Genomic DNA, 26,215 nt, shown 5'->3' on the forward strand with positions numbered 1-26,215 from the left:
AGTGACCAGTGATGCCCAATCTGTGTTGGGTGGAGACAGTTATCCACCTCAGGCAATGGATGAAGGGCTGCACAAGATTATGAATCTATTGCAGTTAAATATTAACACCGTTGGATGTCGGCTTAGTGGTCTAGATGTTAAACATTTTCTCTTGAGACTGAAGGTCCTGGGTTTTAATCCTCCTGCATGCGGGATCATGGATACGCACTCTTATGGAGTCCCATACTAGGATAAAACGTCTATCCAGTGCTTCCAGGTTTTCAATGATGACCATCTAAGATCGATCTGTGAATTCAACTGTAAAAAATATTTGTTTATGCCTATTGAATGATAAAATATTTTCATTATTAAACTAATTCAAATAGACTGTTAAATAGTAAATATCACATAAGATTTTTTTAATAATTTAATATTCTACTATCCTGTTACATAGAATATGTTAATTGTTTAGTTTTTTGTCTTCTAATTAATATATATATATATATTTAGATAGTGTAATAAGAAGACGAAGATTATCAGAACTATGTGATGATATATTAGCGCAATACATTTCGAACAATCTGATCACACATAATATACTTGTTAAGAACATTTATGTATAAAAAATAAAAGGTCAACTAGACTGGAAATAGGGGGGGGGGGCTAAGAGTAGACAAGGATAATAAAGAAATCATGTGAAAATAATTTGAAACCTAATCACTCTGGATTATAAAAATTAAAATTTTTTTTGAAGTAAAAACAACAACTAGATATAATGGTTTCTTTTTTAAATTTACCTAAGATTTAAATAATTGATTGCTCTTATATAAATGGTATCGTTAATAAAATATGATAGAAGGCTTAATCCATAACTCAAGAAAGTAATGTTATAATTTCACTTACGATTGAATTAAGTGTCCTAAAGTCTATCTATAAATGATGATGTTGTAGTCTGGTGTTTTTGTTCATCTCTCCATTTTATTTTATTAAATCTTAACGTTAGTTTCTTATTATGTAATGAAAGGAATTCAATGAGATGCATTATTTCTATTTTCATTGTTATTGTCATTAGTCAGTTACAACGTAGGACCAGGCATATTTATGCATCGGTCCAAGTTGCCATACCTCGTTAGCACAACAAGATGAACACAGAATTCATAAAAGTAATTAATTTAGTGGTGGTAATATATAAAAGAAATGTTGTACATAAGGATATAGTACAGAAAGAAAGACAGATATGAAACAGTTTTAATCTCAAGGTTTAGAGGTAGATAAAGAGTGTATACACCTGTGCTATTGTGATCAATTCTGAGCCATGTCGCCCAGAGTTTCCAACCATTGGTCACGATAGTCACGTGGACCCCAACCAGGTAGTCTGCATCTACCAACATGGCTCAGATTAGAAGTTAGTGATTTCAAGCTCTGATGCCACGTTTTGGTTTGGCCACCCCTAACTTTCTTCCAACCATCGCCAATACAAGTCAGTATAGCGCGTCGTGGTATTCTTATTATTATCATCATTAGTCACTGCTAAAAGTATTAACCTTTTATCTGATTCGTGTTGATCTTTCAGTTTATCGAACAATCTTCATGTTCTTTATCTTTAGGATTGAGATATTCCTGTCAATTCTGTGGGAAATCATTTTCAACAAAGAAGTACCTTAGAAAACATGTGAGAAATAATCATGAAAGTGAGCGTTATTTCCAGTTCACTTATATTTATTTAGTATTTATCAATTAAACTGGAACGCACATACTTCTAGATTCTGTAGACTTTTTTATTTTGGTTCAATTTCCAATGCATTGTAACAAACACTTAGTATCTTCACTACATTCAAATTGGCAAGATGACCTCACTGGCTACAGTTTGTTACTGGAAGTTTAGTAGAACACCTACATGTAAAACGTTTGCTAATATGCTCCGATTCAGTGACGTATTTAGTGATTGTAAGGATTTATATAACTTGATTTTAACAGTTTGTTTAGGAAACTGTCTTGAAATAAACTGTAAGCAATTCAGTTAAAGCTCACTTTTTGACATGATTGCGAAAGCCGATCGTACTTCAGTACTCTTTTCCTATTATTTTCGGGAGATTTTCTAACAATTTCGAATGTGTAACGTTTTCTAGGCTTATCCTTTATTAATCTATCTAAATATTCGTCTTTTAAGTATTCCGTTTGACTATTGTTGGATTTTTAGACACAATGGTTGTTGTAGGCAGTCTATCCGTTTGTTTCTTGTCGTTTTGTTGTTTCAGTATCCTAATTTCTGTGGCTTCCACGAATTATTTGCTCATTCGTTTGGCGCAATATAATTGAAATGTGAATACATTTAATTTATTCATATATTCACATGTACCCTTGACAAACAACATTGAAATTTTAAGCAATAAAGTGTCCACTCTTCTTCAACTGACTCTTTGAGTCATGGATACTTTCAACTGTCCTATTCATTTGACATATTCTATGATGGTTTTATTGATGTATTTTATCGATTACAATTTTTATTTAATTCAGATTATTTTATATGATGGTTTGTTTTTGTAATAAAATTATTCTTTTTAGGAGAAGAATCTTAATGGGACCAATGAAAGATGTCGTTTTGAGAAAAACTTAATTTTGGAACTCATTAAAAGTGAACTCCTTCTACGTTCTGCAATTTATATTCAAATTTATTAGTCATAAATTGTCTAAAGACTTATTTAATGTAAGTGTGCGAAATTTTAATTATATATTCAACTATATATTGTTATTTATAGTATGTTTGCGGGAGTGTTACTTTAGTATGACTGTTATTATAGTGTTTCATTATTTATTTAAACACATAAATATTGGTACAAAGAGGCACCAGATATATATGCACCACACAAATCTCATCTCATTTGTGTGAGGGCTGTGATACTGCCCAGGTGCCCAAACTGGAGCAGGTGATTCTGTTAAGGGACCACACCCCGAGCCTTTGACCTAGAGGCCTTATCCACAAGGCAGTGGAGCATCGTGAGGAGATACAGTCCCATAGTAGCCGGTGACCAACGATTGATTCATACGCCATTTCCCTCAGGATACTGGAGCCAGCCCATGTGCACCATTGGTTTGGCATGAGGGTTTTCCAACTCCACAAGGTGAACTTTTTGTGTCCACCGACCCGGTTAAATCGCCGAACATTTGCTTTTCGTCCCCTCAATTTCGTAAACAACACCCGTGTTACGAGAAGGCAGTGAGTAGGACTTCCCTGGTAGAGGCTATATACGCGTGGCCATGTGAGAGCATTTCGAGAGTGAGAGCGAACTCTCCCCACTTTCGTCCGTACCAGGGCTTTTGGGGGCATAGTGTTTCAATGATAAGTCTTAAATGTTTAAGGATTCTCTGAGACATTAATTTGCCAATCAACCCAATAATACTACTAAATACATTTTGAAATAATTGACAATATTACTCAAAGAGGAAACTCTGACTGAAATACTGATTAGACGAATAATCTTATGATTTATGGAAGATTTTTAAATGGATCTTACTGAGGAAAATGTAAACGACATTGTTTTTTATGTACATGTATTGTTGGTGTCATTAAAATGTATAGTAGGAAATTATGCCAAAGCATTGAATCACTGCTGAAATAATTTTTTCTTCCATATGATAAATATCTGCTCTTTAAATAGTGTCCTACTGTGGTTACATAATGCATACTGATTATGTATGAAAATTCTTTGTTTGGAAATCTGCACTGAAATTAATCTTATTATTCATCGAGATTTATTTAATTGTATATGTAGGTTTGTGATAATCAAGCCTCTTTGCATCATATTCCAATTGTAATAATAAAAATTTATTACTGATTTATCTAGCCTTGCATTTTACCAACTTCATTATTACTATTTGGAAGTGAGAATGAATGATATGATTTAGAACAACAATGAAAGCTTCACAATTTGACTATCAATCTGGAAAGACGCAATACTACGAAAAAGCATCTATTTGATGAGCTATAAATCATCTCAAGTTTCTTATTATCATCATCATCATTTGTTGTTTGTCACCTGACTACTTTGGAATCAAATGCTGTTTTTAATAAACGAATCAGTTTTAATAAAATATACTACACCAACTGATGTTTGGACTGATAACATACACATAGGAATAATCTTGTCTTATACTCATTATTTTTATATGTTTATCGTCTTCATTGTACAATGAAGTCATTGTTTAAAACAACTAATTCCTTTAATAAATTTTGATGTGTGATCTGTTTGAAAAAAAGTTCTGCCGAGTTTTTGTTGACGTTCGAAATTCTTGTTTTACAAAACACTATCAGCCGTAGATGCAAAAACTAAAATGGTGTCCGCTCTCTGACTCCATGACGAATAATGCTCAGTGAACGCCATAACATAAATCTAACGTTTCATTCCACATATTATACTTAGGTTAACCCCGTTCGAGCAACAGCGTTGCTATGAAACCAAATGAGTGTATTTCAGTCAGACAGCCAGACCAAAAGCGAATCGTAGAAGCTATGACGCTAACTCTATTTAATTCGAACGTGATGAAAATTTATGAACATGAAAGAAACATAGGCATGTTCTTAAGATTATATACACATGCTCAAGACCGCACGTATGTATGACTAAATAATAGGTTAGAATGCTTTATTTGTCAAAAGAAGGGTAAACCATGTAGGCGTGTGACAACGCTAGTTGCTATAGTATCGACGGGAATGACAACAAACACTCAGGGAGTTCTTGTGTTTTCCCACAAACTGCAAGCTCTTCTTTCAAAGGTGGATGAAGAGATTCTAACATCCCCAGTTAGATGGTTAGGAGCTAGCAAATAACCTCGTAGTAGAATTGCAATTTTATAGATTAAATAGTTATTTACCTACTTATTATGTCTATGGTGAACGTGGCAATAATTATCTCAGTTTTCTGATTTACTAAATAACGAGAGAAATATAGGTCCGATAACATCAGATCTTATTGCAGAGCTATCAGGAAGGACTTAAATAAAATCTGCACAAGGTGAACAGCTTGATGATTTGTAATACTTCAACCTACCAATGCCAAAGCATCATAGTTCATTTACTATCCTTTACCTTTAGATAAACCCCATCTTCGAATCCGAGGTCCGTGCAACGGCTGAAGATAACGATCTGTCTATCAATTTGATATTCGTGTATATTGACAGGGTACTTAACGAATTGTCTCATGTAGAGTTTATGGAGAATCTTGTGATGAAGCGAAAATAAATTTTTAAAAATAACGGCGAAATGCACATGTAGATATATGATATGAGAAGTAAAAACAATAATATAAATCGTGAGATGATGTTTTTGTTCGATGGGTTTGGGAGAAGTTCACAAGTATTATATATGAAATGATACGTCCGGAAATTAGTATGCTAAGTAAGTAGTTTGAACACATGTTTGAGTTATGAATTTAAAAAAATTCATTGCAGACCTAATAAATTGGCTGCAGTGCACAAAATTACACAAAGGGGGAATGATAACCCACGTGTTTTGAGAGTGGTAATCAATGAGAAAAGTGTGCCTATGCTAGGAAGTAAACATTGCTTTGAAAAAACTGTCGGACAACCAATTGGGAACAATATGAAATGTGGACAAACAGATAAAAAAAATACTATCCGAAATAATTTATGAATTGTCTACGCTAACCATCTACCAAGTGTCAATGCGTTACTGCAATTAAAATAATGGATGGCAAGAACTGGTGCACGTTGTTGTTAGTCCTGTAGTTAGACACTCCTAAACTCAGGTTAAAATCTGGTCTGGATCCCCACAGTAGCCAACCGTGGTCTATAATTGCATGTTCATTATCGTGGGCTGGCACTGATGAGGGCCAGAAAAATGAAATGGGCGATTCAACAGCTAAACATGCTGCTTCCCCGATTCCCAAGGTGAATTCACTTACTTCAAATAATACTTTCAGTAATGTAAACCCTAACCCCAAAGATAGCTGTCTTTTAGTCTATAACTATGTAGTGGTAGAAAGTATATTATAAGACGAAGTAGTCTTCAAACAGATTAATTAACTTCGTAAACGACTATTTGAAATCAAGCAGATGCCTTTAAACAAACTTTAAGACGAAGGTTGGAGTGTTGCATTATCTGAGTCTCGACCCGAAGATCTGAAATCTGAAGCTACAGTTGGTTGTCGGTATACCAACACAGATCTCAGCAGTGGTGTTGGACTTAAAACAGAGGTAGATGCTGATAGGTCACTGTCCACCACATTGAGACTAGCTTAAACTAAATTCAGTGGGGATTTGTGATAATCAGGGGTATTTGAATTATGGTACAAACTAGGAATAACGCAATTTAACCAAGAAGTATTACATGAACACAAATGAACGTATTGTATTTGGCATTCAAAACTAGGCAGTCGTCAAGTCCAAACGAATCATTAGTTCATACAAACACGACATCCGCCACAGCTTAAATGAGAATCCGAATTTCTGCAATCAATTGTGCACCTGTTCTTAGGTTCATCGTGTCTGTCCGACCGTGTATTGAATGTAGGTTCTGTATGATCTAGAATATACTCATTAGTACTAGAATTAACAACTGAAATCGGAACGGACTCATCTGGGTCTTGGAATTGTATACAATCACCATGTCGGCTGTGTACTGAAACCAATGATATCTAGAATTCGGACCATAGATTTTCCAACACTATCCTTCGCCACGAAATAATGTTGATTCTTCATATCCTCAAGTTATGAATATTATGGCTTCACTCAAGACATATTTCTCATATTGACTTGAGTATTCATTAGAAGTAACTTCATGATAAGAATAAACAACAGTTGATATGAAATCATCCGAATCGTAATCAAAATCGAGCTCGTTTTAGTGCTCATGTTTCGCAGTGAACAAAATTCCCACAAGAAGCAAATGCATTGTGAGGACAAATAATGTGTGATGTGACATCAGGATTTGATTCTTCTGAAATACTTTCCTAAAATTTATTAAGAGTAATGAATTATTAGTCAAATCAACATCCATCGAAACTGCATCAGATTTTTGACCATAGTTTGATTCACTCGACATATTTTCCTGTAATAATTTGAATTATAGTATGAACTAGTAATCCCAGCAATAACGCAATTTAATCAAGAAGTATTAGATGAACATGAACGAATGTACTGTATTTGGAATTCAAAATCAAAACGGTCATCAATACAAAGAAATCATCGGTTCATATAAACACCACATGTCCTCAGATTTATAAAAAAATTCTATCAGGAAAATGTGGGAATCGTTAGGACAAAGCATGTCTAGTACAATAACATGAGAAATTTGATAAGTCGATTGATCAGAAGCTTTTGTCTCACAATAATTTTGAGTTTCATTTAATTTTGGACTGCTATATAACTCTATACTTTTTTTCGAAGTCGTGGATAAAGATAGACTATCATTAAACACTCAACTTAATAGGACCAAAATTGCAAGGCTTAATATTAGTTGCAAGGAAATAAAAAAGTAGTATTACAAACTGCATGTATGTGACCAATTATACCACATTTAAAGCATTTAGAATTACGAAATAGACATGAATTACATGGGTGGAACTCGCCTCAGAACAATCACTCACCAAACTTGTGCCCATTTCCATGACCGTCAGAAAGTTCCTTCGAGCAGGAACTATTCGATGTGCCCTACTACACCGTGTGAAAGAAGCGACTAGGTACGACTCGGACTCTGAATCATCCTTACTAGATCTTTTATTGACTCATGATGAGAATGACGTCACGAACCTTGATTACATGCTATCCCTAGGTAAAAGTGACCATACAGTTCTTAACTTTGACTTCTATACGGTTGTCAAATCGAGCACGCATCAGCTCAACCCAGACCTAGCGTCTGAAAGGCAAATACACAAGATGTTATACACTCAGCATTGTTAGTAGATTAGACAATAGAGCCAGAGTCCCCAATTGAAACGACTTGGGATGTATTTCGAACTTTATACTTAAAAGTTACTGCACCCCATATCCCTTAGGCCACACCAAGGGGTCCGAGAAACTCTCCACCATATTTCAGTAGGTAGGTTCGCACCCTTCTCCTTAAAAGGAAAAGAATGTAGGTTAGATTTATGTTACTGGGGACTGCTGAGACGAAATCTCAATATCGAGATGCTCGGAATACCTGTGCCTTGACCCTCCGTAAGTCTGGAAGGTTGTACCAGGAGAAAACCGTTAAGGAATCCATAGAATGTCCTAAACGTTTGTATTCACATATAAGCCAAAGGACAAAAAGTAGAGAAAATATCCTAGCACAATGAGGAGACGGTAATGCCTCCTCATTGGTGGAGGATGACTATGGTAAAGCTGAAGTATTCTCAGACTACTTTAGCAATGTACATACCGTAGAAACACCCCGTCAGTCCATTAAAATCCCCCCACATACTGGGCAACGCAGCCAATAAAGAAATCGATGTCTTTGGTCTGCTAAATAAGCTTGACATAGACAAACCCACAGGAACCGATGAGCTGTTTCCTAGATTACTAAAAGAATTAGCTAACGTCGTTGTGAACCTCTTAGGCATATGTTTTAATCTATCGGTAACCCAGGGTCGTTTGCTAAAAGACTGAAAGAACTCCATAGTAAGTCCTGTCTTCAGAACAGGTAAGAAACATAAACATGAGAACTACCAACCCGTTGACCTAACTAACGTGGCTGTTGAAATCTGATAAAAGATTATTCAGAAGCAGCTATTTAAGTATCTCGAGGGAAACCGGATCTTTTAGGAAAAGCAGCATGGTTTTAAAACAAGTTATTCCTGTCTCACAAACTTATTAGTGGCTCGTAAAAGCTGGTGAGCTCTTAAAGACCAAAATTTACCCATAGACGTAGCCTACATCGACTCCAGAAAAGTTCCGCACAACCGGCTGTTATATAAGTCAAGAATTGTCGGGTTTGGAGGCAATCTATTGATGTAGATAAAAGACTTCCTAATTGGGTGCCAACAAAGAGTACTGGTGAACCCCAAGTTGTCTAGCTGGAAAACGGTGCTTAGCGGAGTGCCTCAGGGTACATTTTAGGGATAGTGTTATTCTTCTTATATGTAAATGACCTTCCTCACCTCCTGTCATCATCGGTCTTGTTATATGCTGAAGATGTCAAGATATGAAGAGCGATACAAAGTAAGGGTAAGTAAGGGTAAGGTAAGGGTTAGGTAAGGGTAAGTAAGGGTGATAGTTCAGAACTCTAAAATGACCTGGAGAAATTGTCTGAACGATTCTAATCCTAGCAGTTTACGATAAATACTTACAAGTGTATTGTGATCTATATCGGACATCAAGGTACAGATACATACATGGTGAGCTACCTGTTGTCCAGATACACAATGGCTCAGGAGTCATCGTTAGCCAGGACTTAAAAATTATTGTACACTGCCGTGCAATAGTCACCTAAAGTTTTGGAACATTATGATTAATGCGTAGGGCTTTTAGTCATGTTGACGATAAATTTTTTGTCTTTGTATACAGTATTCATGCGTCCTAAACTTGAGTATTGCATACAAGCGGCTAGCCCTTGCCTGAAAAAAACAGTTAGCTATTGGAAAAGGTTCAGAGAACAGCAACTAAGCTGATTCCAGGAATAGCGAAGCTCCTGTTTGATGCTCGACTGGCTAAGCTAAACCTATTCCCGTTGTCATATCGAAGAACCAGAGGTGACTTGATTACAGTTTTCGAATTACTCGATGATAAATTCGCACCTGATATACCTTCATTTTTGTTATTTTCCAAAGCAATGAATCTATGAGAACACTTCAAATGAGTTTACAAGCGCAGAATAAATAACTTGTCAGCTGACTATCGACTTTCTCATAAAATCATCAACGAGTGAAATTCATTAGCTCAATATATGATTGAAGCCCCATCTGTCTACTCTTCCAAAATAAAGTTGGATCAACTTAGAGACCATAACTGCCAGGACCAACACAGGCCTCCTAATCACTTGTCCTTTCCGAATTGAAACTGACGCATTGAACGTGGACGACCTTGAGCACGGGAATTAGTTAGGATGTGGTTAGTGGTAGACGAGTCAGTCCAATTTTGGGGTGAAGTGCATTCTTATATTCTTGTAGCAGGTTGAATCATCTGCTTCTAGTTTCGAACTCAAGATGTTTTGACCTAAGGCATATGTTATTTGGGATTGTGTAATAGTTAGAAGTATTTGAATCAATATACGAACTAGGAGTTCCCGAAATAGTGCTATTTACAACACACAGAACTAGATGAGCAAAAAGGAAAGTATTGTATCTATAATTCGAAATCAGGCAACCATCAAGTACAAAAGAATCACTATTTCATACAGATTGTTGTCGATTAATTATGATCTGGGTGTTAATATGTCTTATCCTTTTGCTCCCTCCAGCACTAATAATCTCCGAGGTCATAGCAAGAAGGTTCTGAAACCGCGATCTAATAAACTAAAGGTGGGGTCCCGTTTTTCTTATCGAGTGGTCAATGACTGGAACGCTTTACCAGAACAAGTGGTATCAGCACCATCAGTGAACATTTTCAAGAAGAAGCTGGACCTTCACTGGAAGGAAATCTGTCAGGATTAACACAGGTTCATCAACCTACTATCCTTATTACTGAAGACTGATTGGTTTCGTTAACGAAACCACACAATGCATTGTGTGTGCTTGTTGTCGACTCAATTTTTTTCATCTGTTTCCCTGACCTCACGCTACTCTGCATACTTTTTTAGTACACAACATGCTTCCTGGCTATACGCGAACCTCTGCAGTTCTGTTTTTGATGGAAGCTTCACTATTTCGTATGTAAAGATTCATTATTCATTTTGGAACTGTGTATCAGCCAAGAATGTAACAATCTTCTTGCATGAAACGCCTTAATATTTTCCGTGCTTTCTAAAAAGCAGTCCGAGGAGGAGAATCTAGGTCCCTCATATTCTTTACGTAAAGAAGTACTTCAAGCAGATTCTCTATAAAAAGATTGTACAATTATAATCTGTGAACAGTTTTAACACAAATTAATAACCGTTATATGTATGGTCTGTTATCGTGCCAGCCATAATGCAATAATGATTCTTGACCATTATGAGGAAATGGACTTCACAACAAAGTCTGTTTTGTTCGTCTACTCTTTAGTTCTGGCACTTCCCATGCTCTCTACACTTATAGATTCTGTCACATGTTGCTTTTCACATTATGCCAGTACATAATGTGTCTTCAGACTAGACACAAACGCTTCATATGCTTTCTGTTATTGAACGCCTTTTCCCAGGGGCTTAAGGATCTTTAATGTGTTGGATCAATGTGCAACCAATATCTCTTTATTGCGACCTAGGTTTATGAAACAAGAGAAAATGTATTCTGAAGAACATTCGTTTTTCAGGACTCATAAGGAGGAAAAAATCCACTTGACTTCAAGAAAAAGATTAAGTAAACTCAGTGACTCAGATTGTGAAAGAAAGCAATTGGTATGCCAATGCGTCGGTAATTTAAAACTATCAGTCACAGCTGGTGATACCAAACGACTATGAGTCTATCGATGGTTAAAAATGTTGGCAGTTCAGTTATCAGCTGCACTAAAACGTTTTGCTGAGGTTAGTTCTATTTATCAATGGTGATAAACAACAACTAAAAATCCCGTTATATTTGGGGTAACGACGTTACTTAAATGTTATTGTTATCAGTGGATATTTTACAAGTAAAAGGGATCGTAATTTTGTTGTGATCGAACTCAAATTTGAGTGGGGTTCGTAGTGATTTTCATTATTTTGAGGTTGAAACCTCTATTCGGTATATTTCCTCTATGAAGAGCTTTTTGCCATTTTGTTGCAGTTACCATAAGTTTCGACGCGTTTGAAAATTGAAGTGAAATGGAGATATCTATATTTGATCCTTGTTCTGGAATTAATTTTAAGACCGAAGAACCAGTTGAGTTAGATGACCCAGTTATGAAGTCATCACAGAAATCGGTCTCAAAAGATGTAAATGTTGTTCCTGAAAAAGATATAAAAGGTAGGCAACCACCATTATTATCATTATATTTGTGAAATTCGTATTTGCCCATCGACACTCGTCACTGGAAACTGACATGTAAGAACTTGTTTTAAATAAATAATGCATTTGTAATATAAGAACTTGTTTGTAAGAAATATACTTATGTTCGGTTCTTCAGTCAGTCAGCTACATATATGCATTGGTCCAAGTTGCCATACCTCATTAGCATAACAAGATGAACACCGAATTCATAGTAGTTAATTTAGTGGTGGTAATATATAAGAATATAGTACAGGAATAAAGATGGACATGTTCGGTTCTCAATTAATTCTAATTATTGTTACATGCTCTTCAAACGCAGCCGTGTATTTCCATCTCGCTTTGTGCATATCCACAATCTCACTCATCTACAACTATGCCTAAGGGCACCACACTCTGTACCCTCACTGTCCATAAAGTAATTCATCTAAGTCATTCACGATAAATCACTAACGACCTCGCCTGTATTTTCCGATTTCGTTGATTTCGAGATAATTATTAAAGCATATACTCACTTCTTGTTAAGTACTTTGGAATTTACTCAACAGAAATCGGTCGTCACTAGCCGACTATGAAAACATGATGTTAGTTGTAAGCTACTCAACGATCAGTGATTGTTAATAGGTTTTCGTTGATATATAAGGTCTTCAGCTGTTGATACCTTCGTGCTCTAAGGTAATATTCAATACTCTCAACAAGACTAATTTTAGCCTCTTCCGTGCTCTTTAATCGGAGTGAGAAGTCCAGTTCTTAGTACAGAAGTTTTGTTGATGAAAACGTAAGAAGAATTAATATACATTTAAGTTAATGCAGGTATACATCAATTCAGTGATTATAATTGATATAATTTTATCAGCTGAGTAATTTTTACTGAATAAAGAATCACAATGAAATAGTGAGTACAAGGAAAAATGCACTGGAAACCAAACAACTAACTGAATGATGAATAACCGATACTACTGAAAACAAATCGAAAGTTAATTAGTAGAACCCACGCTGAATAAATAAATGTAACTAAAAGAAGTTGCAAGTTGACTGAATGAAAATCATCTTAGATCAATTTATAAATTTCTAGATTGGGTTTTTCCACATTGTGTTTGAGGATTTCACAACCATAATTGACAATTATATTGTTGACCGCACTAGTTATTGTTAGACCGATTGTTCTGTATTTCTATAAATTGTCACTTCTGTTTAGTGGAAGACCGTAATTTTGGTAACCCTGCTGATGTTAACTTGGATGAGTTGGGAATTATACGAGACAATCAGTCATCAAACTTGGAGGAAAGTTTTAAACGTGAGTATGAATGTTTTATTTAATATACTGTTTCCCAGTTGATAAATGTACCTAAATTCTGAGTTCTGGATGCATGCAGATTTGGTTTAAGAAGAATAATGTATAAACTATATGTTTATTAGTGTGAAGCTTCTCTCATAAGTCAAGTACAGATAATATAAGTTGAATAGGTTGTTTTCCTGTTTTTTTTGACGGGAATACTGATTTTTAATCTTTTTAAAATATTTAGATTCTTCACTTATATCACGAACAATTGACTCTAAATTTGTCCTGTGTTAATCATTCTAAAACTCCATCATGAAATGTAGATCTGCCCGCAAATCTACACTGGTTTTAATTTTTACAACTGTTTCGATAACCTAACTCCTGATTAAATATACAAACCAAATCTCATTTTGTTCTGTTTTTAGTAATCTCTTTGTTCGTATATATGTAAATTTTACATGTTGCATAACTATGATTCTGATATTAAACAAACATTTGTGCGCATTTGATTTCATTTTTGTGACGTGTTTGTTATATAAATCTAGCAACATGTTTCTTAACTATTTATTTACATGACTACAATCTTTCGTGATTTTTGTAGATGAATGTGATTCCGATAAAGCTCCTGGTGTTGACGATCTCGTTACAGATAGAGGTAATAACAATATTGGTGTGGTTTTTATCAGGACAAATCGGAACCCTATCTGACAAAATTCTTCAAAGGGTCGATTCCTTACGTTATTCTAATATGTTGAGATTACAAATGAAACTCACCCATGAAAAACATACATCTCAAGTTTTCTCCCACCTACTCTACATGGTTTATTTGTCGTTATCTACAAATCTGAAAGTAGGCATATATCTGAAGACGCGTTTCTTCGATTAATTGTATTGTGTGGCGTATTTAACGGTACAGCTTTACTGTTACCTCTGTTGAGATTTCAAAAAAGTAAGATATTTCCATTTAGTGGACGGAATTTTCATTTTCGACCTCTCATCTTACTAAAGATTTACTGTGTACACCTTCTTTGACCACGTTTTTGTGGAAAACGTCCTTAGATTTGATTTTATTAGTCACCATAGTCGCTGACAAATGGAGCCATTCTTAAAGGATCAAAAATTATTCACGTCTCATTTAATACACATTATTTTTGCTTCAGTAGTATCAAATCGTCTCCATCTACCCAACGTAAATTAAATAACAATGTACTAAGCTTGTACAAGTGAGAGTAAATATCTTTTTGCCTAAAATATTGTAGCAGAATGATGTTAACCGACGCACACTGTGGAAAAAATTAAGGATTGAAGCTGTTTTTTCACCACTATCTTAATCTATGAAAAACCATTGACAAACATAGGAATATATATGTTCCGAATTAGTTTGAGACTTCTGATCATTGAGGACTCATAGCTCTATACAGATTGAACATAAGAGATACGTAAAGGTATCACAGTGAATACGGTACTTTTAAACCATTGAGTTGGCGTCAATTTCTCCTTATTTTCAGCTTCAAATGATCTACGATTACAAGTGTAAATATGATCCAATTTTTTGGTTGACTCTGCGCGTCAGTTTTTCACTAGAACTTCAAGAACTCAATCTCTCATAACTGCTCACTTGTAAGTGCGCAGTTGTTACTATTTTCCTATAATTGAGTCACTGTACGCTTATTCTGAATTATTTAATACTTTCAGAAAGGAAACTCTTCAAGTGTTCTGTATGTCATAGTTGCTACACTTCTAAAACATTTTTAAACATACACAATAAATATGTTCATAAAGGTAAGTAGTCAGCGATCTTTTCACTTAATTGTAAGTTTTTTTCCCACTTCTCTTTCCTCACTTTGTTCACTTGATATAGAGTTGTATATTAAGTATTTTCGCTCATATTTTTCCATTTTGATATGACAAATGAAAGGCGCAAACCTAATTTTTATTCTGTTTGCTCATTGTGTGGTATTACAGACTCATATACTGGTGTCGTAACCAATGATGAATGTTTATGTTTGATGTATGTGAGGTAATGATAGTGCTTACCTAATTTTGAATCTCATTCAGTAAACGAACGTTGTAGGTGTATACACTAGTGCGATAGAGTTCTAACTATGTTCCAAGGCTTGCCAGATTTTCCTGCTACCTTTTGATGTGAATTAGAATTTATATTAAATACTCCATTCTATAAGCTTGAACTAATCCTTGTGTGGATTTTCTTTGAGGTTTTATTCTTTTGTAAACAAGATGATTTAATTGCAAAATATCGGTTGTTTTGGCGGGTAGCGTTTTCGGAATAAACCATGTCAATTATTCTTTTGTGAAAGTTCTAAATGTAATGTTCACTTTACCCGTTCATCTTTTGACATTTACTTCATCAACCAGAATATTTACTATTGTAACTTCCTACAGTATAACCAGCGTTCAGAAACTTCAAATTCCTTACAGAACCTGTCCACAGATTCGTGCTAGCTTCAATTTTAACAACAGCCCGTATGATATGTGTGCGTTCCATTGCCCTTTGCAACAAATCGAAAATTTTTTTGATAATTTATCTCGGTAGTAATGTTGACGGTAGGAGGTTCTGTTCTTTTTACTGTTCTTTTAAGCCGCCCATTCTTAAAATTTATTTACTAAATCATTTTGACGTTCGTAGCAATCAAATTGTCGCATGATTTACGCAACAAGGATTTTTCAATAAAAACTACTCGTGATCTCCATATTAAGACTGCTCATGAAGGTGAGTGGTGTTTCATTTCCTCATTTGTTTGTTTCTTGTCTTGAATCAATTTTGATTATCCATTGTTGTTTTTGTTTTAATGTTGTTACTGACTAAATGTTAAGGAGTTATGGTTCTTCCTGTCGAAGTCAGATTTTGTCTTTTCAATCAAAACCTAATACTTCTTGTCACGTTACTATGTATGTTGAAGATTAATGTTTCCGTCTGTCTATGTTTATTTGGTTGATTATTTATCGACAAAGGATATATTATAGAATTATTTTGCTGCTAAGGCAAACACAATAATACTCAGATTTTATCAGCAATACTGAAATCCCTTCAGAAACGATAACTGCTCGCACTTTTCTTCTAATTCAATTTCTCGCATTACCTTTGCCTTTTTCTTATTGGTTGTAATTGCTTTTAGTTCGGTAACTTTTTGTATTTCATTGAAATCACGAACCGATCAATGTTTGATCACCACTAAAGACCTGGAAGCACTGGACGGTCGTTTCATTTTTAATTTTTTCTCACTATATTGCTACCCGGAATACTTTCTTCATAAAATGTCAAATAATTAAGAATCATCTCGCTTATTTCATGTTTGTTAAGTTTATTCATCAAGTGAATGGTGAGTAAACTTGCTTTAGTGACTTAATGAGAAACACTCAAATTACCGAATCATTTTAATAAATACAACTATCAGGACTTTCCTGACAGTGGCTGTATACGCGTGGCCATGTGAGAGCATTTCGAGGAGAGCAAACTCTTCTCACCTTCGGCCATACCAGGGCATTTGGGGGCATGCACTGTTGAGCTATCACTCAGTTATGTTGTAATGTATAGAAAATATTAATCTTTGACGTTACGTTTTTGTATGAGTCAATTGGAGGATGTGGCTCTAATTGTCTTGCTGACGTACTTAACTTTCAATCTTCGTGGGAGTTTTCACTTTCTATACAATCAGTATGATTAAAAGTCTACTACACTAGCGGTTGTTCATTCGTTCGTATTCTTTCTTTTGTGAAATGGACATATTTAAATAAAATGTACTGTAAACCTTTCTTACATGATCCTACATATTGATGTTGAATTTATGTAAGTAAATTTACTAACTATAATAATTATATTTTTTTTTATTAGGAATAAATTATCAATGTGGTCAATGTAATAGAAATTTTGCTTGTAAATCCAACTTACTTCAACATATTCATGTTTTTCATAATCGTGAGTTGTGTCGATAGTAATGATATTTAACCTTGAAACTGTATACCGTATACATTCTCATCGAATGATTGTTAAATAAGCATTTTTTTTCTACTGAAATCATTTTTACATTTATGTTCAATTATATTTCCATGTACTGTGCCAGATGTGTCAATTCAGACTAAATATATTATGTAGGGATACGGGATTTGTGGAGATCGTCCTGTTCGATTGTATTAGGTCTCTATCCGAGACTGATATCAATTGGTAGATCACTGGGAATCGTAAAGCGTAGTAGATCATTGTTTGTTTAGAGTTTAGGTGTTCTTTACTGTTCATTCACATAGGTTCATATAAGATTGAATCCAGTACGTTTAGGCTTCATTAGTTTCACGGTTTATATCGTAAACTTTAAATGATTATCATTTCAGTTGTTCACATTCTAGTGACTAATTTCACTGAGTACTCTATTTTAATCACTTATTTAATGGAGCGTATTCGTCAATTGCAGAAACAAAAACTGTGTGGTGAATTATCATTCCAAGGAATGCTTACAGTGATGTGGAATCCAATTTTTGAGTGGTTTAAATGTTTCCGCTATCGAGGCAGTGTCCCTGTTAATCGAACAGAAATTACTTGATTGAATGTAAGAGAAGTTGGCACTTTCTAGGTGTAACAGTATCCGATGTTCTGCATTTTTTAAACGTCACTAAATCCGTTCTCTCAAGTCAATGCCCGACCTTTCCATTACGTTTATGTCATCTAGGTTTGTTGCAACTCTATTGATATCTAATATAATCTTACTAACAACTGGCACTTCAATTACTATTTTTTAAATGTGTTATGTCGCTTATCTCCACTGCATTTTCTATCTCTTTTACTTTCGTCACCTAGAATTGCTTGCATTCACTGCGTACAATTTTTTTAGTCTACTTTAGAGTCGTCTTCGTTTTTCAACTTTCTCTGCTAAGATGCTTTCTCGAGTATCTATCAATTATGTAGATGCTACCGAAATCCACCGGTATTTTTGTCATCTTGTGATTCAAGTCGCTGGTGAAGATCACTGGCGTATTTTTTATTGTTTTAATATTATATCAAGCTTTCTCAAAATAAACCTTTTCTTAATGATTAGCTGAGTGAGCGAGAGTTTGTACATGTTTAAGATTGTCTTTGAGAATCCTCTAATTGGGACACTAGTTTTTTGGAGCCTGATTCGATGGTACTCGCACAGTTTAGAAATCCGAACTGTCTATTAATAAAAAAAATCATTTTTTGAGTGATAGAAATATTAAGAAACAATACATTTCTCAATCCGTTATTGTTTCTCGAATATAATTTCATCAGAACTTTTACTGGTTGAATTGTAAAGATTTTTCTTAACGTTGTTTGCTAAATTTCGATTGCTTTAACGGAACAAGTATTGGAGAAGTTAGAATCTTTGGAACGATATTTCAGACTATTTTTGTTCATACTTTTACTGTATAATTAGTGAATAACTAAACTACCATATTTCCGTATTCTGTTTATTGTAATCTTCCGTTCGAGTCACTAACTATTACTAAACGTCTTATTATTTCCAATTTGTCACAGACCAGTTACTTAAAGCATCGCCCGTTTCACTGCCATTTTGGACCTGTTTGTGTGCATATATAATTTTCTGTCTTATGGTGTGATACCTAGTATCTCATGTATGTGAGCTAATGAGTGCTGTGGATAGAATCTGGGTTGGATGGTTGAAGTAAGATAACAGTAGAAGCTTGGTCGGGGTTTTCTATTTCTGACTCAAGGCTGGGAATAGAAGACGGCATATTTGTCGGGAAAGCACTCAGGGCGAAGATTATGTTAGCTCACGATTAATTGCGTCGGTCAGAACTTATCATTGACTAAGACCGGGGGTGCTAGGCTGTCGGTGTAATAACATACTCAGAGTAGAAAAGGATTATGATTGAAGTTCGGCGAACCCAACAAGTGATATTAATTAATTTCGCAGACATAGCAGTAACCGACATAACATTCATCTTCAGATTAAGAGAGATCTGTAATCCGGTTTGATGGTTTGGTGCATCATGCAATTTCTCTTCTCCCTCCCCTAACTGTGGGAAGACATTATTGCATGAGTCATGATGATGGCTACAGGCTATCTTGAAGTTGCATCTACTGGTATCAATTACCTAATGTTGTTAAGTTGACTCTCAAAGTCGGTGTGAACACATGACCACAGCATCTGTGGTTGTGTCCTTGGCTGTGTAGTCAGTTTTGTAGTATGCTTCCCAGCTCAATGAGATTGGCTGCAATGTCTGACTTAATTCACGATCTTTTGGTCTATTCTGACCAGTTTACTTATCGTTGTGCTATCACCTTGATGAACCATCCTTCGATTAGGAAACATTAGCCGTGAATCAGTAACGGACAAACTGTGTTTTTGTTGATAAAGATTATGTAATTTACTGTTGTGTGGTTTTGTTGGCTATCTATGGTTTATGTATTTTATAACTTCTTGTCATATCATCTCTCGCTTTTGCTATATGCAGTCTTGATTAGTATAGCTCGCAACACGCTTGTTAGGTAGTTTCGAATGCGTACTTTAAAAAAGTGACAAATACTACGATTGGAGGAAATCCTATGTATGTCGTAATCCATCAGACAGGTAGTGTACTTTTGTAACTGGCTTATTGAATGTCGAGAAATTCGTTTTTTGGAGCCAGAAATGGCTAATTCGGATTTTGTGACTTCCAAAAATACAAAAATATCGACCACACACTATTTTATGAAACGTTTTGATCACAAACATACTATTTAGTGCTTTATTTTCTATCTGCTTATAGTTCTTGTTTTTAGTTGTTATTATTCAGGTCGCATGTGTGTCTGTGTTATAACGCGAAATATAACGTATTGCGATAGGACTACACGAAATTCTACCGATTGACCAAATTCAGATATCCTAGTTCGATCCCAATACTGTTCCCCAACTCCAATAAATCAGAACACAGCCGTTAAATAAGAATTGTTTATGGGGTCAGCAGCAGAACAAAAATGGTTTACAGACAAGGCATATTTATACAGTTACGATGACTATTAACAGTAACCAATGGAAAGGAAGGACACGTAAAGGTTATAATTAGGACGACTCAAAATTGACCAATAGGGAAACGACACATGAAAGTCATAGTTAGGACACTGTAAATAATGGCCAATAGGAAATAACATGCGAATTATGTGAAGAGTCTGGAAACATACCATTTTACATTCGAGATAATTTTTGGGATATTCTTGTGAATATCCTAACACCTCCCCTTGGAAAAAATCAATAGCGACGCAATCGTGGGTTTACCTGAAAGTTCTTTGGTTTTCTGCGTTTGCGTGCCGACCTCCTTCGAGGTAACGACCGAGAACTTGAAGAATGTTCTGCTTGATTAGATGTCTGAGTTGCCTCCGTTGTAGGTATTGGCGGAAGTTGAAAAGTATCCAGTAATAAATCGAGTGGGACGCATTTCGTAACTTCAACTTTTTCCTTGGATTCTCTTGGCCTTAGTTGATTATGGTGCCTGGTCCAGATTTCTTTGTTTACTCTGACCTCATACATGACCTTCCCCTGTCTCTTTGCGACTTCACCCTCTATCCATCTATCATACCCATGTCTATAGTCCCGAACATACACTTTCACACCAACTTTTTAGGGAATTCTAGTGTTCTGCATTCGAGGATTCTGCCGGGTTACTCGCCTGGGTGCCATCGCACTATGGACTGTTCGTAGCTTCCAACCAGGCTGGAGGAGTTCGATGAATCGATTTTGGAGGTCTGCAGCATGCTGTTGTGTAGTAGCAGGAGTTTGTACTTGATTACAGATAGTGCTGATAGGAAGATTGGCAAGACCAAGTTCTTCGAACCAATCTAAACCCAGAAGGTTGAGAGGAGATTTGGTGATGTAGCACGTTCCGTTGAAGGTTGTATCTCTGAACGAAATACAGCAATTAAGTTCACCATGAAGGCGGAGATGACCACCACATGCACTAACGGCTGTCTGCGAAGATGGTTTGATGGGAGGTTGACCCAAGGTTCGCCAAGTATCTTTCGACAGAATAGTGATATCTGATACAGTGTCCAACTGCAATCGAACTGGCTGACCATTGATTGAGAGGGTAAGAAATTTGCGTCGCGTGGCGGCATGAGTGTGAAAGACTGCTGCTAAACTCCTTGATGAGGAAAGCTGCTTTTTAGTATAACGACGTTGCGTCTGTGCATTTCGACGACTATTGGGTCGATGGGATTGGAAAAAGCTGCTTTTGTGACCAACTTTATGACAGCGATCGCACACCTGCTGTTTGAATGGACAAACTTTCACATAATGCCAGGCTCCACAGTGCCAACATGGAGAGGGGGGCTTCTTCTGAACAGGTCTGGAGTGATTAGAAAAAGAAGGAGCACTGGCTTCCGTAGGACCACAGGTTGTCAATCTCGGAGATTTGTTCTGACGTTGAACAGCGTGAACTTCGGAACCACCCTGGCCCCCAGATTGGACCAAAGTGGTGTCACGCTGTAGGTTGACAATGCGTTGATACTCGTCGGTGATTGCATTAAGTGTCAGCGTTGGGTCTTGTTCAAGGCGGTTCAGCAATCGAGTTCTGATGTCGGAGAATTTGGGTGATTGAAGACTACATATGAATACGAGGGATTTGAATTGGTCGTCGGTAAGGGATTTGAGCTTAAACCGTTCGCACTCACGGTTGACAATGCCAACATGGGTTAGGAAGTCATCGGACTCGTTCATGACCAGTTTTAAACAGCGATAGCGAGTATTGAAAAGTGAATGATGGTCACCAAAAAGTTGGCTGAGAGTTTGAACAGTGGCATCGAAGGAACGGTCTCGTGGGTTCTGCGGTGGAATGAAGTTGCAATATTTATCAAGCTCTGATGGACCAATTTTTCGAAGGAGAAGACGCACCTTCCACGAATCATCTCTGTCAGCAAGGTCGACTTTAAAAAGATCTTCATAACGTCTGAACCAGGTATCAAATGTAATATTGGCATCAGGATCATAAAGAAACTCTGAAATACCACTAGTAATACCGTCGACTGATTGAGGGATTGTTGGTGTACATGAGACTCGAGAAGAGATCTGCGTCTGAGTAAGCATCTCCATCAGCTTCAACTGTTGCTTGAACAATTCTTCTAATTTAACTGGATCCATAGCTAGTCAGCAACTTGTTTGCAAAATCTCCGTCGCCAAATTGTTATAACGCGAATATATATAGCGTGGGTATTGCGATAGGACTACATGCAATTCTACCGATTGACCGAATTCAGATATCCTAGTTCGACCCCAATACTGTTCCCCAACTCCAATAAATCAGAACACAGCTGTTAAATGAGAATTGTTTATGGGGTCAGCAGCAGAACAAAAATGGTTTACAGACAAGGCATATTTATACAGTTACGATGACTATTAACAGTAACCAATGGAAAGGAAGGACACGTAAAGGTTATAATTAGGACGACTCAAAATTGACCAATAGGGAAACGACACATGAAAGTCATAGTTAGGACACTGTAAATAATGGCCAATAGGAAATAACATGCGAATTATGTGAAGAGTCTGGAAACATACCATTTTACATTCGAGATAATTTTTGGGATATTCTTGTGAATATCCTAACAGCTTGTACAACGGAGATTACTTGCATTTTATTTGTAAACGTTTGAACGTTCCCGCTGTCAATGTTTTATATGTATATTTAAATGTATATATCATTCTGATGAAAATCAATGTACAATCAATTAACTGTTATAAATCACTCGATATTTTCAAGAGTTAAGGAGACTTCGTTTCGCTGAGATCTAAGTATATCACTTAAAAAAGTGATAAATCATTTATGAATCTGAGAATGTTTACTAGTGACTGAAATAAATGCTAACTGTTGGATTTTACTACATTCATCTAGAGTATTAAGCAACTTAATGGTATGGCATAATTCAATACATAATTGTTTATTTCACTAAGGATGTTATTAGAAATACCACAGATATTTATTTTCTTCTGTGTTTTGGTATTTCAAAAATATGCACTTTTAATATGGTAAAAAATCATAACAAAAATGTTTCCCAATAAACATTCGACATGTGAGCAATGAGATTGGAATCCAGTAACTGGGTGTTTCTAATTTTAAGCAACATAAATATATGACCTGTCAAGCAGTCTTTTACATACTAAAAATTAACGATGATTACTTTCAATTATAATCCTTGTAAGTTCATACACTTATGATAGTTTGGATTAACTTGTGTAAATCAAGAACAATGAACATAATTGGATGAATTAAATACATTTCATTTCGTGTGTTCTAAATCTTCCACATGTGTATTGAATCTCCATCAGCTTCAACTGTTGCTTGAACAATTCTTCTAATTTAACTGGATCCATAGCTAGTCAGCAACTTGTTTGCAAAATCTCCGTCGCCAAATTGTTATAACGCGAATATATATAGCGTGGGTATTGCGATAGGACTACATGCAATTCTACCGATTGACCGAATTCAGATATCCTAGTTCGACCCCAATACTGTTCCCCAACTCCAATAAATCAGAACACAGCTGTTAAATGAGAATTGTTTATGGGGTCAGCAGCAGAACAAAAATGGTTTACAGACAAGGCATATTTATACAGTTACGATGACTATTAACAGTAACCAATGGAAAGGAAGGACACGTAAAGGTTATAATTAGGACGACTCAAAATTGACCAATAGGGAAACGACACATGAAAGTCATAGTTAGGACACTGTAAATAATGGCCAATAGGAAATAACATGCGAATTATGTGAAGAGTCTGGAAACATACCATTTTACATTCGAGATAATTTTTGGGATATTCTTGTGAATATCCTAACAGTCTGTACCAGTTTCTTTAAAATTACAATTACACAGATGCTATGCTGATATAAGGTTTGATCACTACATGATCACAGATACGAAGTTCGTGCCTCAATTTTGTTATCTTTTATGTATCAACTTGTTTAGCTAATCGACCACAAAATAAGTTTTCATATTGTTTGAACCAGGAATCAAAACTAATGTTATTATGTGAATTAGGATAAGTACGGCAATACGTCATAAGTAATTTATTTTGTTGGTTACCCAATGCAGGGTGCATTAGAGCTATATTAAATTAATATAAGTACATTTACCAATAATAATAATAATTGTCTTTTTTATTAGGAATAAAATATTCATGTGTTCAATGTTATAAAACGTTTACAACTAAATCTCATTTAAATAAACACGTAAAATCTATTCACGAAAGTAAGTTATAATGGTGATTATATATATAATGTAATATAATAATAATATAATATATGAACACTAGACTGGATAACATACTGTGTACTGGATGGATACACTGAGTGATTAGATCATTTGTTTAGATGACGTGGTATGTAGAATACATACTATCCGACTGAACGATTGAGAGCCAAATTATAGACCAGAGAAATTATTCATTAACCCAAATTACAAAAGTCATTGCTTGAAATCCAATTAGACGTCTTAAGTGGATCAGTTTTAGAAGTGGAACGGTCTTTTGTTACGCCTACTTGTTATTTGTCTGAGCTCACTGGCCAATGATTGGTTACTGCTGTCACTTGACAAATCTAATATGTTTATAATATCTCATGGAGTATAAAACTAAATGTTTGACGCTTCGCGACTTAGTGTTGGTTGCTTCGTCACTCAGTTGATGACTGAATCAAATCAGCTGAGGTTTAACTAGTGCAGTGAAACAAATTAAACATTTAACACTAACAATGATGTGTCTACTGATTTTACATCATTCAGGGGAAAGATGGTCCTAATTAAGATATATTTGAATGCATTCTTGCGTGAGTGGTTGTGAGATATGTTGTATTTGTATTATGGACCGTTTAGTTTGATGTATTCGTGTTCAATGGTGTAAGATTTCAACAAGTAAAATGGAGTTCTTTAGATGGATAGTTCAAGTTGCATGAATGATTGGCGCTTCTTTTCTACTGATCTCAGTTGTGTTTGGCAATATGCAAAATGGTTCAGCTAATGACTTTTGTTTATAGTTGGAAAACGGTTTTTGAATTATCTTTGTATTTGTAATATTGATGTTACTAGTTGTTAAAAATATCATGTGAGTGTTCGTGATTTTAGGTGTGCCGGTTTTTAAGGTCTTTTTGTTCGCTTAGAATGTAATCATAAAGTTTTTAAACAAAGAAGTGCCTATAATGATAAAACTGAAATCCTTATTGATTTGTAACTTCATGATCATTGAATTAGTTCGTGGATATCTGGACTTTGTAGCTCAGTGAATAACTCGTCATTGTTTGGGGCGAAAGTTACTGTTTTCAAGTTTAGGTGTGAACATTAACAATGAAATGTAAACACATCCAACTGGCGAGTTCCACATAGGACGAAGTCCACTACCTAGATTCCACTTTTATCTATCATTCAACTTGATTAAATACTTGTAACGGAAGAAATTATCGAAAGAATTCGTTCCGAATGCATATATGACAATTGAAAATTTATCAAATGAAGTACTTAATTTTAAGAAAGAGAAAACTAACACTTATAAATGTCTAGCACTTACGTCACCTTAGTTATTGATTAATTCATAATAGTGTCGTTTATTTCTTGTCAGAATTGAAATATGCGTGTGATCAGTGTAGTGCAGAGTTTACATCTAAATTTTATTTGATTGAACATATGAAGGTGATCCATGAGGGTGAGTTATGCCGATGATAATGATATCTTACTGAGTTGTATACTGTATACATTTTTATCATGTCACATTCAATGCTTATTTTACAATTAATTCATTTTCAACATTACGCAAACTTTTAATAAAATTTTGTGACCTTAGACAGGGTTTCCCAATCTCACCATTCTTCTATAACTTTGCCATCGATGATATTCCCGACTGCAGTGGTTACCTTGACGTGGTGTTCGGGCTTGCCTATTGTGATGACCCAACCGAGCCATATTGGCTGG

General features: G+C 35.5%; 2 protein-coding genes across 2 annotated transcripts in view; both read left to right on the top strand.

The window, feature by feature from the left end:
• The window catches only part of Smp_078560 (putative zinc finger protein), a gene marked incomplete at its 5' end in the record, with an annotated part of 30,645 nt that extends 26,427 nt beyond the window's left edge, over window positions 1-4,218 (top strand). Inside the window, 3 exons of the mRNA XM_018798161.1 lie at window positions 1,587-1,670; window positions 2,545-2,686; window positions 3,825-4,218. Coding sequence (XP_018653130.1) covers window positions 1,587-1,670; window positions 2,545-2,558 — 98 coding nt within the window. The 3' untranslated portion in view covers window positions 2,559-2,686; window positions 3,825-4,218. The remainder of the gene's footprint in view (window positions 1-1,586; window positions 1,671-2,544; window positions 2,687-3,824) is intronic.
• A 7,630-nt stretch (window positions 4,219-11,848) lies between these two features.
• Smp_078570 (putative zinc finger protein) overlaps window positions 11,849-26,215 on the top strand; it is a gene marked incomplete at both ends in the record, with an annotated part of 31,448 nt that continues 17,081 nt past the window's right edge. The window contains 7 exons of the mRNA XM_018798162.1: window positions 11,849-11,990; window positions 13,210-13,308; window positions 13,895-13,948; window positions 15,941-16,024; window positions 17,147-17,230; window positions 24,422-24,505; window positions 25,866-25,949. Coding sequence (XP_018653131.1) covers window positions 11,849-11,990; window positions 13,210-13,308; window positions 13,895-13,948; window positions 15,941-16,024; window positions 17,147-17,230; window positions 24,422-24,505; window positions 25,866-25,949 — 631 coding nt within the window. The remainder of the gene's footprint in view (window positions 11,991-13,209; window positions 13,309-13,894; window positions 13,949-15,940; window positions 16,025-17,146; window positions 17,231-24,421; window positions 24,506-25,865; window positions 25,950-26,215) is intronic.

The sequence above is a fragment of the Schistosoma mansoni genome, chromosome 6 (genome assembly GCF_000237925.1).
Source record: "Schistosoma mansoni strain Puerto Rico chromosome 6, complete genome".
Classification (NCBI taxonomy): Eukaryota; Metazoa; Platyhelminthes; class Trematoda; order Strigeidida; family Schistosomatidae; genus Schistosoma; species Schistosoma mansoni.